Raw genomic sequence first — 16026 nt, 5'->3', positions numbered from 1 at the left:
GAGCACTGACAGCTACATTTCTGTAGGATCCGTGAACAAATTCCTCACGTAGTACCTGCAGGGAAATTGGCAGCCCAAAAGTCACAAAACAGCCCTCGAGAGATTCTACAGTTATTTGTAGCTCTGTGTTTCGCTTATGATTTACAACGTTCGTATTTTGCTGTCAAGTAAACGGGAATAACGTTAACCACTTTGGCATCTCTGGTCTTCTCCGCTTATATTTTCTGTACAATAGGATTTTCAAACAGCAAACTTAATGCCTAGTTTTTAGAATTAGGTGGCATCGGTGGCAGTTGGTCATGACTCAACTGAAAGAAAATATATCTTTAGCGTGTCTAAATTCTTTAAGACTAAATAGTGATGTTGGAGAACTGCATTAAATGAGGTTTGCTTATATCCCAGTAAGGTAAACTAAGATGAGTGCTCACTTGAGGAACTGACTTGTGCATTTTAAGGATAGTCTTAGAGGACATTGTATAGGCTACATTATTCTGCGTTTTTTAAAAATTTAAGTGATCTAGCATCTGATAGTCAAATTTAATACTTGGTATACATGTCTAGGTTGCCCGTGGCCATGGGGCCCTGCCAAGGCAGTGCTGCCTACTGCTGGCTGCTTTCAAAAGCGAGCGCTCCCTCCTCCTGTACTTCTAGTTCACCTCATTGAAGTTTCTGGATCCCAGGGGGATAGTTGAGAGGCCTTCTGTTTAACTGTGTACCTTCTCTCTGACCCAACTGAGACTTTCAAGTGGCGGGAATTCAAGAGCATATCTAAATGATTTGTTATTCAGTGAGAGAAATAAAAGCACCAGTTTTATCGAACCTGCCGTTTTCCCTGTTTCTTGCGTAAGGTAATCGGTGGCAAGGAACATTTGCTGTTAGCGTTTTCTTTTTTTTTTCCTGCTTTCTATTCCAGGTCAGTCTTCCCTGTTTCCAATGGAAGATGGATTCTTGGATGATGGCCGTGGGGATCAACCTCTTCATAGTGGCCTGGGTTCACCTCACTGCTTCACTCACCAGAATGGAGAGAGAGTGGAACGATATTCTCGCAAGGTGTTTGTGGGCGGATTACCTCCTGACATCGATGAAGGTATATTTACAAAGAACCGTTCATTGCACGGTGCCTGGCCCGTGGCACATAGTAGGTAACTCATAGACAGCGGTGGCTGTTACTATAATAACCGTCTTATCTGGCTCCAGGTATTCAGTTTTGATTTGCATTGTTCGTTTGTTCTATCTCTATCATGGCGAGTGAGATTAGTTTACAGGCGAAGGGGAACAGGACTTTGGGAACCAGCTGAAGCAAGCCATTGCGCTAGATGAAAAAGAGTAAACATCACTGGGAAACCACCTCAAGGAGTCTGTTGTGGGCAAACAGTGCTTCCTGCATTTTCGTCTGTGTGTGCTGCCTTGGCCAAATTCGATTGCATGTTTTCCTATTTGTTTCCTAGCTTCTATGAGTACTCCAGAAATGTGGGTAATTGAACATTTAAAATCTTGGATTCAGCATGAGCTTTTGAAAAATAAAGACTAAAGGAGTACCGCAAGAAAAGGCATCTTCAAGGTTTTATCATTCAATGAGAGTTTTTTCACTTGTCAAATATTTACAGGCTTTTTTAAACACCATGCACTGTTCTTAGGCTCGTTTATAGTATAACCAAGAAAGAAAGTCCTTGTTTGCCTAGAGTTTCAGTTCTCGTGGGGAAAGGCAGATAAAAAGTGCATAATCATGCAAGAAAGTATCAGAGTAAGTGCTGAAAAGAAAATAGCGTGATACTGTGCTATTTTGTGTACGGCGATATCTTCTCAGATTAGGTGGTTAAGGAAATCCTCTTTAAGGAAGTGATATTTGAGCTGAGACCTGAACTAGGGCCAGCCATGCAGAGATTTAGAAGACTAATTGTTCAGTAATATTGTATTCATCTGTGGGTCATAAGTGGCCCTCGTGAAAATCCAAGTTGCAGACCTTAGAGCAGCCATATATCCTTGATGGTGGTGGTGGTGGTGGTTTTTCCTAATCTCTTTTGTCTTGGTTTCCTAAATGGAAATGGAAATAAACCAGTTAATGTTATGGAGAATGGAACAGTTTTCTCTAAAAATCTGTGAAGTCTGATAATATGGTTTAATGACTTCCCATTTAGACTGAGATTAAGTGTATTGTCACTTCATTTTCCCTAAGATGATCAATATTTTGGAAGGTTGAGACAACAAAGGTTTCAAAAAGCCAAAGATTGAAATAAACACAGTTCTCTTTTGTTTTGTTTTGTTTAATCTCTGAAGCTGTGTTGGGATTTCGGGCGGGACTGAATCAGTCTCCATCCTGTCCTCGGAGGGCATAGCTTTCCGATGTGTTCATCCTGGGCTTACCACGTGGTCACGAAATTGGCCTCTTTAGTAAGCTCCTAGGTGTAGCCTTCTCTTTTCTTTGCCTAGAATCCTCATTTTCCCTAATACCGTAGATTCTGGGTGTTTTTTTTTTGTTTGTTTGTTTGTTTTTGCGTTTGTTTTTTAATCTTTTAACATCTTTAGCCCAGATGGTGTATAATGAGTGAATTATATGCTTACATACAAAAAGAGAGAGATGACTGAATTTTATCTCTGGGATAAAACTCCTGCCTTTTACCTGCCTGGGATAAGCTCCTTCCTGGTCTAGATCGTCTGTATCTTTTTGGAAAATTACTCAGCAATCTTAAATGTGCAGTTTCTAAGATTCTTAGATGCACAGTTAACTATGACTAACCAGGCAAGGGAGATGGTTTAAACAGAGCAAAATTAATGGGACTTATGATAGTCATCTTGCTTCATCCTTAAGACCAAGCATACTGATAAGTCAGTAGCAATTTAAGTAGGCAGGTCTTTCTACTATGACATGAAATATGTCGTCCTGGAGAATATTGTGTTATGTAGAATTGTACGTCAAAAAATTATAGGGTTTCTGGGGAAATAGGGTCAGAAGCAGATACTTTCGAACCTAACAAACTCAAAAGTTCATTAGGAAGCACTAACGAAAAGCAAATTAATGTCTTAGAGTAACTTGGACAACATAGGCAATTGGCCAGCGTGGTTAGAGGTCACCTCAAGGAATACTGAAAATGCACAAAACCGATGGAGCAGAAACGCTGGCTTGCGAGCTTGGAGGCAGTGCAGATGTGATGGACCTTAGCACCTGGGAAGTTGCAAACACTCGAGAGAGAAGAACCCTGTAAGGTTGAGAGTACACCTCTCCAGCGAGAGAGCCCCGGTCACTGCACTCATTTTTAATTTTCTTATAAGAGAGTGGGAGGGCTTCTGCCTGCATAGCAGACAAGCTAGGGGCTTTCTCTTTTCCTGGTGAGGGTTGTAATTCTCCTCCCACTCTGCTAGCTCCCCTTGCCCAGGAAAACTCACTTGTGGACCAGGAAAACTTATAGGTTATACAGATTTCATCCTTGTATTTACCAGTCTCTCTCACGTGAGCTGAATGGTACTACAGAAACGGGCATCAAGGGCAGAGCAGACTGTANTCCCCACCCCCCACCCCCATCTCTCCCTTTCCTCTGTCCTCATCTCCTCCCAGGTCTTATCTGTACACATTACCTACTCTTTCCAGGAGTTCTTTGAAAATGTCTTTTCCTTTCGTCTACTCACGAGTCAGGTCATGAGGAAAACGGTACAGGCCGAGTGTCATCCTATAGAATGAGTAGTCTCTATCCTTTTAAGACTGATAAAGATATAAAAGATAGGAAAGAATGAGAAGCTGTTCCCAAACTGGAGAATACTGATAGCCTAGGGATGGGACGTCTAAGTGTATCACATGTCCTGGGTAGGATTCTGGATCAGAAAGGGAAAAGGAGAGACTATTGGGATAGTTTGAAATTTGGGTGGAGTCTGTGAACTGGGTGGTCATAGTATATGATATCGATTTCCTGATTGGGAGGGTTACACGGTGGTATACGAGGAAGTGACCTGCTCTTGAGCAAGTGCCAGTGGTTATAAAGCATCATGTCAGAAAGAAAATGATAGGTAGGTAGGTAGGTAGGTAGACAGGTTGATTGCTGCATACATACAGGTAGAAAGAAGGTTAAGAAAGAAGGAGAGGGGCGCCTGGGTGGCTCAGTGGGTTGAGCATCCGACTTCGGCTCAGGTCATGATCACATGGTTTGTGGGTTCGAGCCCCGCGTCAGGGTCTGTGCTGACAGCTAGCTCAGAGCCTGGAGCCTGCTTCCGATTCTGTGTCTCCCTCTCTCTCTGACCCTCCCCTGTTCATGCTGTTTCTCTCTCTCTCTCAGAAGTAAATAAAAAATATTAAAAAAAAAAAAGAAAGAAGGAGAAGGCAAATGTGTAAAGTACTAACACTTGGGGAATCTCAATCAAGGAGATGCAGGTGTCCTTTGTACCATTTTATAAATAGTAGATTTGAAACTTTTTTCTGAACTACTTCCCCCTAATGACTATAAAAATATTTAAATTTACGTTTTTTGTTTTGCTCTGTTGTTCATTAGATGAGATCACAGCCAGTTTTCGTCGCTTTGGCCCTTTGATTGTGGATTGGCCTCATAAAGCAGAGAGCAAGTCCTATTTTCCTCCTAAAGGTAATTCTCAAGATTTAATACATATGTACAGTGTATCCTTATATTGTTTAATGTTTACTCTTCTCATGAATGTTTATCTTTGCTGTGAAACTTTCTGTTGTTAAACTTGCATTTTCCCAAATACCTCTTTAAAATTTCTACCTAATATATACTTTCAACTCAAACTTAATTTTACTCTAAAATGTGTTTCAAGACATCAAGCTGAACTTTAATGTTGATACTATCAGACCTCAGGTAGGACTATTTATGTTTATTAATTTTTTTTGCTCTTTTTCTCTTCCTTAGTTTCAGTTTATACTTCCTTTCTGTTGAAGAATTATAAAAAAAATAGGGAAACAAATAAGTCTTTTTTTCCCCTTTTTATCAGGCTATGCATTCCTGCTCTTTCAAGATGAAAGCTCTGTTCAGGCTTTGATTGATGCATGTATTGAAGAAGATGGAAAACTCTACCTGTGTGTATCGAGTCCCACTATCAAAGATAAGCCAGTGAGTGCTGTCTAACATGACATAGCTTCTTGTTTTTGCCTTCATCACTGCTTTGTTTGAAAACCCACCAACATCTTGACGTGTTTGTTAATCGATAAGTCTGTACGTAGAATGTGGTTGCTGTCAACCTCCTAACGTTGACATTCTGGAATTTTTTGGTTCATTAAAATATTGGTAAATCTTTACCATTAAAAGACTTTACTTGCTAATACATTTGATAAAGATCAAGTAGCTGAGTTTGAATGATAGAACTCAAAAATCACAAATATATATTTATCTGTCTCCTTCCTCTTTTTGGTCAAAATTTTGCCCAATAAGTATCCTTAACTTTTTGCACAAGGTATTCCCCAAAGTGAAACGAATTATATACAGAGAGAAATGTACATGGCATATGGCTTTTTCTTTTAAACTTTTTTTGATGTTTATTTATTTTTGGGAGACTGAGCATGAGCAGGGGGAGGGGCAGAGAGAGGGAGACACAGAATACGAAGCAGGCTCCAGGTTCTGAGCTGTCAGCACACAGCCTGACATGGGGCTCTAACTCACGAATCGCAAGATCATGACCTGAGCCGAAGTCAGATGCTTAACTGACTGAGCGACCCACACACCCCTGACTTTTTCTTTTTGAAAACGTTTTTTTTTTAATCATAAAATTTGATCTTAGGAATAGTAGCAACTGTCCTGTTTTGAAAAATCTGGTAAATAAGCAATTGATTGTCACTCAGACTGATCTAGTAATGCGGTACAGTTCAGAATGGAGGTGCCTATGGGTTCAGCTCAAGCAATAATTAGTGGAGCTCCCCTTGGGGTTGTCTAGGTCAGGAACACTCTTCCCAGAGTTCCCGTGGCCTCGACTCTTTATACTTGACTTGTTTATAGTCCCCACAGTATTTGAATTTGGACCTCTGGCCTAGGACTTCATTGATGTGCATACTGGGCATACCCCACTATGACCCCACCCATAGCCTTTGGTGTGGGCATTTGTAACAATAAGTAAATGCAAACAATTAAAATGAGGTACATGACTCTTGGTTGGCTAAAGGAGTGGACACATTGCTGTGTGCCAATATTAATATTTTTACTTTGAAATGCTTTTTGAAATAATGCAATAGGTTTGTTAGTATTAGGAGTAGTTTGTAGGATTGGGCACACAGTCATAGTTTACTCAATAGCACCGTATTCCGATCAACATCAAATGCTGTGGATTTTGGGGGGACCAGGGGGATAGAAGGCCAAATAATGTGAAAAACAGCTAATTACCGATAATTAAAGATGAGCTAGTGATTTAGTTTATAATAGGTAATGAAATTGAACTTTCCGCCTTGGTTCACTTAAAATTGGTTCACTTAAAAAAATCACTTGGTTTACTCTTAAATGAAATGAAGGATTTGAGCTATGCTATTTGTTAAGTCTTCTAGTTTTATAGTTTTACCGATTTATAATGATGTGGATTAGGGGCCCCTGGGTGGCTCAGTCGGTTAAGCGTCCAATTTCAGCTCAGGTCATGATCTCACGGTTCATGGGTTAGAGCCCTGCGTCGGGCTCTGTGCTAACAGAGCTAGCTCAGAGCCTGGAGGCTGTTTCAGATTCTGTATCTTCCTCTCTCTCTGACCCTCCCCTACTCACGCTGTCTCTCTCTCTCTCTCTCAGAAATAAATAAAACATTAAAAAAAAATTTTTTAAATAATGATGTGGATTATCGTTGCTCTTAAAATACCCTGCAATCATCTTAAGCTTATTTCTCCACAAATTGTCAACATTAAGAATGAGACGTTTTGGTTTGTCTCTTCCCTAGGTGCAGATCCGGCCTTGGAATCTCAGTGACAGTGACTTTGTGATGGATGGTTCACAGCCTCTTGACCCACGAAAAACTATATTTGTTGGTGGTGTTCCCCGACCATTGCGAGCTGGTATGATTAAACAAACAAAAATACCCCCTTCCTCCTTTAACATAAGAAATACCTTAATAAAGTTTTTTCATTTAATGTTTATTTATTTTTGAGAGAGTAAGAGTGAGTGTGTGAACGAGTGAGGGGCAGAGAGAAAGGGAGACAGAGAATCCCAAGCAGGCTCCACATGGTCAGCACAGAGCCTGATGCAGGGCTCTGTNTAAGCATTTGAGTTAATGTCCCAAGAGAATTCTAGGATCAAAGTATCTGGCTTTGAATTCATGTGCACTGCTCCCAGTTAATAGTTGAGTGACACTGGACAAACTGTTTTCTCTAATTTTCAATTTTCTCATCAGTCAAATGGAGTAATAAGCTTATGTGCTTTATATAGAGTTGTTCTGAGAATTGGGTGGGATGAGCAGTGCAAAGTGCTTCCTGTGGTGTTAGTGAGCGTCACTCGCGTCAGCATCTGGCAAAGCCCTGCCAGAGTAGACTGTAGGGGCGCCTGGGTGGCTCAGCCCATTGAGCGTCCGACTTCGGCGCAGGTCATGATCTCACGGTTCGTGGGTTCAAGCACCGCATCGGGCTCTGTGCTGACAGCTCAGAGCCTGGAGCCTGCTTCAGATCCTGTGTCTCCCTCTCTCTCTGCCCCTCCCTTGCTCATGCTCTGTCTCTCTCTCTCTGTCCCAAAAATAAATAAAAACATTAAAAAATAAAAAAGAGTATGTCGAGATGTTCAGGGTTTGTTTCCCAAGCCCCCATTTGCCCACCACCTATTTGCTGAGCTCTGAAATACAGGAGCATTCTCAGCACAGCATCATGTCTTCAAGAGTACTACCTACAGGAGATATTTAATTCCCAGCTTCAAGTAACTTGAGATTTAATAGTATAAATGAGATAATATAAAATGAACAAGAATGCAGTTTTAAAATTTTAACATTTCATGGAGAGTACAATACGTTCTTTATTTCAAGTTTTTATATAAAAGATCGGTGACTAGCTAGACTGTAGGGAAAGGTAACAAGGCTTTGCTGGAGATTACTCTAGAACGACCTTCACACAGTCAGTTTGCTGGCGTTTCCATGATTATTTATATTAAGCGATACATTATTAATTGTAAATACAGGGTGGCAACATGGTATAGAGCAGACAGACCAAGGTGCCCAGCCCCTCACTGTCCCTTAGGCATCTGTGACCTTGGGCAGATTGAACGTCCATTCCGTGCCTCAATTTTCCCAGGAAATTACTACCTACTTCATAGGGCTGTTGTGTTGTGAAGATGAAGAGACCATATGTAAAAAAACAAAACAAAACAAAAAAAACGCCAGCAGAGTCCCTGCCCTTATTTAAAAGGTTAAAGATCAACTTAATAATTATCATAAGGATGTGAGCTCAGAATAAGGATGAACTGCTTTTGATGAAACCTTTGGTGAGTGAAATGGATTCTCCCGATTTTGAATGCCATGTCTGCTCCTTTCTTATTTAGTGGAGCTCGCCATGATAATGGATCGTCTCTATGGAGGCGTGTGCTACGCCGGGATTGACACGGACCCTGAGCTGAAATACCCAAAGGGAGCTGGGCGAGTCGCATTCTCTAATCAACAGAGTTACATAGCTGCTATCAGTGCCCGCTTTGTTCAGCTGCAGCATGGAGAGATCGATAAACGGGTGAGTCCCTGATTACATTTTGCAAAGTTCTGCACATGGCCCTTGCAGTGCGGCATTACCAAGACTGGTATGGGGGAATTTTAACATGACAATAAAATTGGCAGCTGACAGTTATGCCTATAGGACCAATTAGGGGTATACTCTGTCATATACTGAGGATTCCTATGAATTTTTTCTGTCTCTTCGTTTTTTGAGTAGCCTACCCAGAGCCCTGCATTAGTTCACTTTGGTCAATTTAATCTTCTAAACTATCACCTCCCTCCATTCATTTATTCAGTTAGTCATTCAGTAAATATCATTATATCAGGTACAAACATCAATGCCCTTGAGAGCCCCTGACCCTTTTTTTTTTTTAATCCTGAAACATGAACACCTCAGCAAGCTCTCTTTTCCAGTGTGCTATGTCATAGACGACTGAATAAACTCACTTGTAGGGCTGCATGACTTAGGAATATTTCATTGAAACAGATTAAGTGGAAGAAATCATAATCTTTTTATTTGTAGTGCATTCTGCCACCTGAAATTAGGTAGTAATTAGCATTATCTCCAGCACTTTAAATTCCTCTTTGTTGGCTTACCTTCTGAATTAAAAAGCTGGAGAAAACCTCAGAGAGAGTGCTCTGCTCTATTTTCGAAGGTACTATATTTGAAAATCTGTGTTCCGTCATCCGTCTTATTTCTTTGCATTCACAGATTGATTTCTTATTTTTGTGTTTCATGCATTCACAAAATGTATCAGCGCGTAGGACAAGAAGTTCCTGTCCTCAGGGGTTGATGTTCTGATAGCTATAACTGTATCTTACACCCACACTACTCAGTGTGGCCTGTGAACCGGCTGCCAGAAGCAAGGGTTTCTAGCTGGTGGTGAGATAGGAATTTACACCATTACACCAGAATGTGAATCAGCCACATTAGTAAACGTAATGTTTAGTTCAGCTCACTTGGGGTTTGTTGTTTTTTGGTGTTTTCTTTCTCCCCATAGAAAGACCCTCTTGATGAAAAAAGCAGTGTGTTGATTTCTATGCTGGGTGTCAGCGCCTTATTTCATGGGAGACCGGTACTTTTCATTAGGACTGACTTAGATATCAACACTCCGAGGCATCGGGCTCAAAAAAAGTCCTTATCAATTGACTGTATTGTGCTGTTCTCAGTTCATTATGTAGAAACTATCAAGTCAGTGGTGGTTTATACTTATTGCTTGTGCTTTCATCTCACGTGTAGGCTGCTTAAAATGTAAGGTTGTAGCAGTTGTCATACTGTGAATGTATGAAAAGAAAGGTCTAGATTCTAGTATAAACATGGAGGAAGAGGGCCAGACAAGGCACAGTAAATATTAACAAGCCCACATGCTTTTAGTTCACTTAAAAAATAGCTACATCTGACTAAGCACTGTCTTCTGTTGCACTGCCTCACCCCGGCTGAGGTGTCAGAGGCGGAAGGTCAGTCATTGGAAATGCACACTTCATTTGTATTCCTCTGCCATCAAACCCTTTGACCAGTGTTCTTGCGGCTCCGTAGATGTTATGGAGTGGCCTCAGGGCCAGAAGGCTAATGCTCTGGTTCCGTTTGCTCTTCCTGCCTTGCTGTCACTCGTCGTCTTTTGTTCACGGCTAACCTTTGTCAGGACTGCCGTGTCAGAACTGGATGGCCCCAGTGGTAGTGGCGGCCTGCCATAAGGGACCTTTAACCATGAGTCTCTACGACTAAAAATAGCCAACTCTTTTCTCACTGGTGAATTAATAGCCAGGTTATTTTTAATGCTTGAGAGACTCAAATGACAGGTTGGCCTATTGAACACTGGAATGGACCCAGTTTTATAAATTCACCTCTGACTTTTAGACTGAAGTAAACCAGCCTTACTGACAGAGAATAAAGCGAGGCTTTCGACTGCAAGCACCATGGCTGCGCCTTGTTTTCGCAGCATCCCGAGTCTGTGATTATAGCCCATGCTGTGTATACTGCAAATAGAAACCAGCCTTTATTACAACTTAGAGGCGTGTGACGCAGAAGCCGGGCATCTTCCCTCTGATGTGAATATTGAAGGGTTATTTTGTGGAACTGGGAAGCCCTTCCTTGGTTTTGTTCAAGTTACAATTCCACATACGACAAGAATCCAGATCCACTAATTAAAGTGATGGTTTGTGTCTCTAAAAATTCTCCCGTGGGTTTAATCTCATGCTGTTCAAAACAGCTGGCTTCGCTTCTTTATCTCTGGTGGAATCGTTTTCCTCTGCAAAGCGTTCCTTTAAAAAGACAGAAATGCAAAATGAGGAGTATAAAAGCCTCGCCAGGTTCTTAAACGATGGACTGTCTTCATTTCAGTAAAGGGGGTATCGACCCTTGTTCTGGAACACAGATTCATTCGGACAGAGGGTGGATGTGCACGTGCCACAGCAAGCGGTGCCGGGACCATTCACTGAAAACCGTAAACGCCTTTCTTTTTACTTTCGATTGCAGGTGGAAGTTAAGCCATATGTCCTGGATGATCAGCTGTGTGATGAATGTCAGGGGGCCCGCTGTGGTGGAAAGTTTGCTCCGTTTTTCTGTGCTAATGTCACCTGTCTGCAGTATTACTGTGAATATTGCTGGGCTGCTATTCATTCTCGTGCTGGCAGGGAATTCCACAAGCCCCTGGTGAAGGAAGGCGGTGACCGTCCGCGACATATCTCATTCCGCTGGAACTAAAGGGTAACTACAGCGCTCGTTTTCAGGCCTCAGAATGAGTGCGCTCTTCTGTTCATTCTGACCCCTTCCTCGACCTCCTCACACTGGCATGTCCTTTTGTCGCAGCCTATAACTTAACAACAGTGTAATGAAAAGAATGACCTATGATACAGGTGTTTTGTAGATTCTCGTGTCACTGAAAACAGTATGTACGACCCCCTTTTTCGTATTTGCCATCGTGTTGCACGGAAGTTTTAGTCTCTTGTTTTGCTGGAGACCAAGAGGATCCAAAACTTCCCGTAACATTTTCTTAGAGGAGAAAGAGAACTATTAAAAAGAGAAATGAAACAATAGAGTATTTTGGGTTTTTAATTAAATTATTGTTAATAATATAACATATAAGAATACTTTTATTAAAATTAACCACGCAACGATAACACTATCATTCTGTCCTGACACAGTTTTTCCCCCCAGAGAAGTGCTTTTGCCTTTTCCTTTCTTTTTTTGCCTCTCTTTTTTTCCATCCAATCCCCCCTCCCCCGCCCCCGTTTTCTTCGTTAACAGCAGTGGAGGAAGTTAACAATTATTAACAGGAAAGAGCATGTTAAAGCAAACACAGATGCATGAGCAAGATCGAAGCAGCATTAGAACAAATGGTAAGGGGTTCGAGGCCGAATAGAATTTCATTGGCGCCTCAGAGTTACTACCACCGCAGGAAAAAAAAAAAAACCAACATAGAAAAGTAGGCAGAGCTAGGTTTATTTTCTTTTCAACCATTTAAAAAACTTTAGAATGTAAAAAATTGGGTAAATGTACTACTGAGGGGAGTGCACTTATTTATTTTTTAACTTCCTCGTCTGGTCACGGCCCCAGGAAGCCTACCAAAGCTAGAATTAATGACAACTGGTGGGAAAACTAGCATTTCCTCTCCCGAAGAACAAATGTATAAATTTTATTTTTGAAGTTCTGTATAAACTCTATATCCTAATTTACTCACACTCATCAAGTGTCAGCCTTTGCTCTCCATTTTGACGTTAAAAAAACAAAAACAAAACAAAGCAGAACGGACCTACAGATACCTCAAGGATATCATTTTGGATTTTGTGTTACCATACAATTGTAGCCCAAACTGGGAAACGAAACCAATATCCAAATTGGCTGCCGATTGGCTTCCTTTTAGACTTCAAGTTGCTTTGGGTATCCTGTAATTTAGTTGTAACATAGAAAATGAAAAAAAAAAAGTTAAAAAAAAAAGTTAAGTAGTTGCAGAGTGTTTTGCACTGTTGAACTAAGTAACTGTGTAAATCTGTGCAAAGGTACGTATGTTTATCTTACTCTTCCTATAAAATAAAATAACATTACCGTTTCAGAACTTAGCATGGGACATAGTCAGTGTTTGAAGTGCCAACTTCATCAAGTAATGCATGCTTTATTATACATAAAATTCTAGCTTCGAAAGGCGTTATTATGTGTTGAACAGTACGCTTCGGGGGTAAATCTCAAAATCGTCCCTCGAAGCCCTGGTCATGGAAAATAACTTTTAGTTTAATTGACATTCTCTTAGTAAATGCCCTACCCACCACGAAACGGATTATCATCAGTGTGCAAAACATTGACAAAAATACAAAACAAATCCAGTGGCGATCTTGCTAGTTGTGCTACCTAACAGTACCATCTTGGATCCTTCAAAACCAAAGACTTGCCCCAGCACTACGGTGGAACCACCCGGCTGATGGCCCCTAGCGATTATCTTTAGGAAAAGCAGTCCTTTAGTTTGAACACGGGCTTCGTTGAACCGTATACCTGTTAAGTTCCAAAGGTCAAAATGGAGGCAGATGCTGTCTAATGGTCAAGCATAGAAAGGGACCTGCTTGTAGAGAATTCCCCGCAAGTCCGGAAAGCAGTCATGCAAACGGAGGGTGCTCGTGTAGCTGGTCAGGGACTTTTTTTTTTTTCTTCTTTTCTTTTCTCCTGAACGACATGATTCTGATCGAAATGTTCCTTTGCCTCCTTTTATTCTTTTACACGCTCGTAGGCGGCTTGGGGTGTGCTGTCGCGCTGTTCCTACTCAGTAAACAGGTGTGATGAAGAAATAACACTGTTTGAGAACTAGCTTTGAATAATAATTTTTCCCTTTGTACATGACCTGCTGAATTTCGGTACAGTGTTTTTGTAGCTAACTTATTTTGTCATGCACATAATGTATATTTGTTATGCACTACTTTTGTATATCTTGTTTTTCCAACAGTGAACATTTTTAGGCACACTTTTCACTGACGGGATATCTCTTTATGCAATACCTCAATTTTTCATATTGCAAAGAGTAGCTTTTTGTACTTTTATTACTGAGAGATCTTCATATACTTCATTTTTTAATATAAATAATTTTAATAAATTTTATTTTCTTATATTCTGCTTTTTATACATTTCAGTGCTCTGCATACATTTTAAATTATGAATGTCGTGCACTGGCAATGCTATTTTAGAGTCTGCAGAGAAGAGAAAGCATGTTGCTTAAACATCCTTCCCCCACACCAGCTCTTGGTGTACCTATAATTTAAGAAATAGTCTATGTAAAGTCACAAATTAATGAAAAAAAAATTCGCATGAAAATGACAGATAACACTGTAGTTCCTAAAAAGAAAATAAAAATTAAAAGCGTAAGCATAGGGTAGAAATTTAAAATAACAAAATTGTCTACAGCTTCTTACTAAGTTTTTAAAACGACTCACAATGCAGACATTCTCGGTGAATGTTTAGCCATTTTTAATATGAATAAATTGATGTTAAGTGTTTGATTCAGAGATGTCTGCTCTTTTAATTATATATAAAGAAAAAAAAAATAGCCTGCCACGGGACAGGTGTGTAATGTTAGTATGCATGACTAATGTAAGAAATTGTTATTCTACTAATATTTACTTGTGATTGTGTGACAAGCGTGTTTACAGATGATTTGGTTACACTTCAATTTACAGGGCATAAACAATTATTATCTATTACTCTGAACTTTATTGATTACATGTCCTTCAGATTACATGGGATTGTAGTTGGGAGTTACCATGTAACTCAAAACATAATTAACATGTAATTAGTTTACAGATTTTAGGGTATCACTTCAATTTCCCAAGCATGTAGTTCTAGCGCACTAGCATGGCACCCGCCATGTACTTACAATGTAGTTACAGAGTAATTACATGGTTATTTTTGCAATGTAAAATAAAGTGTTTCTGATTATTTTCTATGTAAAGGAGCCCTCTCCCTCCCCCTTCAGGTCCCCCCGCTTTGGTATAATATATATACTTCTCCATACACAGACCTCTGCAGAATGCAAAATAAAACTTGCAGTGAACGAATTTAGCATTTTATGAGAGTGCTGTTGGAAAGACTTGATAATTCACCCCTTTTGTTTTGAAGAGTTGAATCTTCTGTTAAAAGGTGATTTAAAACTTGAATGTGATGAATTGTGGCAAGTTAACTTCAAGTTATGTGCAATACTTATTTCAAACTTTTGAAAGATCTTTGCAGTGTAATTCTTTGTTTTTAATTGCAGACATTTAAAAATGTCATTTTCTACTGTTAAGAGTAATCCTCTTTCTTGCTGGTGTTTCTAAAGAAAAGAATCAGAAATCAATCTTTCTACTAATGTAAATTTGAGATTATTTTTAAAAATGGAATAAAAGAGGTTTTGGTCATTTGCTTTATTTTATTATCTTATTTTAAAGCTACTGTGATTGATAGCATTGTAAGAATTGGGACAATATTGTATTCAACTGTTTTATTTTTTATATTTTTAAAATTTAAAGTATAATTAGTTTTTATAATTTTCATCAGATTTTTGTTATATTTTTTGGAAGTGAAACTTTTAGCAAGTGGGTGTCTAGTTTTTACTAATCCCTAATGTTTTTTTTTTCCAGTGTATTGCTCATATTATCAGAAGGAAAAGTTATTTAAGTATGTCAGTTAATTGTACTACTTGGCTGAATTTCCATATAGTTTTTACTGTGTATGGGGAGGTTGTAGTATTTATTATAGCATTTTAAATAAGGGTAATTCATTTTTTATTAAAGTCATTTTCACGTTAAGTTCCTATTTTTGTATGTTCTACTCTTAAGTTATATAACACAGTTCCTTTTTTAAAAAGAGTTCATTTGTTGAAGTGCTAGTGGAAAATTAATGTTATTAAATAGTTTGCAAATGACTATTTATACCAGTATGCATATAATTTTTAAATATTTGTAATGTGAGATGTTGAATGAATAAAACTTTTAACTCAGCTTCCTTTTTAATATACTTATTTATTGTCCACACAAGTCGATTATGCCTCCACGGTCAGGAATTTAAACATTTAAAAAATACCAGGAATGTACTCTCGGGCCGCAGCAGGGCACACCGATAGGGGAAGATGGCCCGTCACATAGGGACCGGTGGCAGGTGTGCGTTGCCTTATGGAAGGTTGCAGATGTCGGTGGGTTGTTGTCTTCGATCTGCGCTGCTAGTTCCCGTGCTGCCCTCCCTGCGGGGTCTTTTTTTTTTTTTTTAAATAGCCCGCAGCGTGCATGGGAGGCCTCAGCCGGGACCCGAGCATTCAGTCACCTGCTGAAGGCCAATGTCCAATAAAAGTAAGGAAAGGGTCCGTGTCTGGGGGGTTCAGTTGGTGGCCTCTGCTAATGGAGAGCCTTGAGTTTTGGCCGCCGTACACGAGGATCTCGGCTAACAAGTCTTGACTTTCAAGCCCCCGTTCCTTCCTAGAT

General features: G+C 39.9%; 1 protein-coding gene across 3 annotated transcripts in view; it reads left to right on the top strand.

Annotated features, from left to right (window-relative positions):
* The window catches only part of CPEB4 (cytoplasmic polyadenylation element binding protein 4), a 64412-nt gene extending 48863 nt beyond the window's left edge, over positions 1 to 15549 (top strand). For all 3 annotated transcript variants that reach the window (XM_077757287.1, XM_077757285.1, XM_077757284.1), the window contains 6 exons: positions 914 to 1087; positions 4479 to 4568; positions 4936 to 5054; positions 6850 to 6964; positions 8430 to 8611; positions 11069 to 15549. In XM_077757287.1, coding sequence (XP_077613413.1) covers positions 914 to 1087; positions 4479 to 4568; positions 4936 to 5054; positions 6850 to 6964; positions 8430 to 8611; positions 11069 to 11296 — 908 coding nt within the window. In that variant the 3' untranslated portion in view covers positions 11297 to 15549. The remainder of the gene's footprint in view (positions 1 to 913; positions 1088 to 4478; positions 4569 to 4935; positions 5055 to 6849; positions 6965 to 8429; positions 8612 to 11068) is intronic.
* Positions 15550 to 16026: the final 477 nt, after the last annotated feature.

Source organism: Crocuta crocuta, unplaced genomic scaffold (genome assembly GCF_008692635.1).
Source record: "Crocuta crocuta isolate KB4526 unplaced genomic scaffold, BGI_CrCroc_1.0 scaffold131, whole genome shotgun sequence".
Classification (NCBI taxonomy): Eukaryota; Metazoa; Chordata; class Mammalia; order Carnivora; family Hyaenidae; genus Crocuta; species Crocuta crocuta.
The sequence above is the reverse complement of the archived record's forward strand: the minus strand, read 5'-3'. Positions and strand labels throughout refer to the sequence as shown.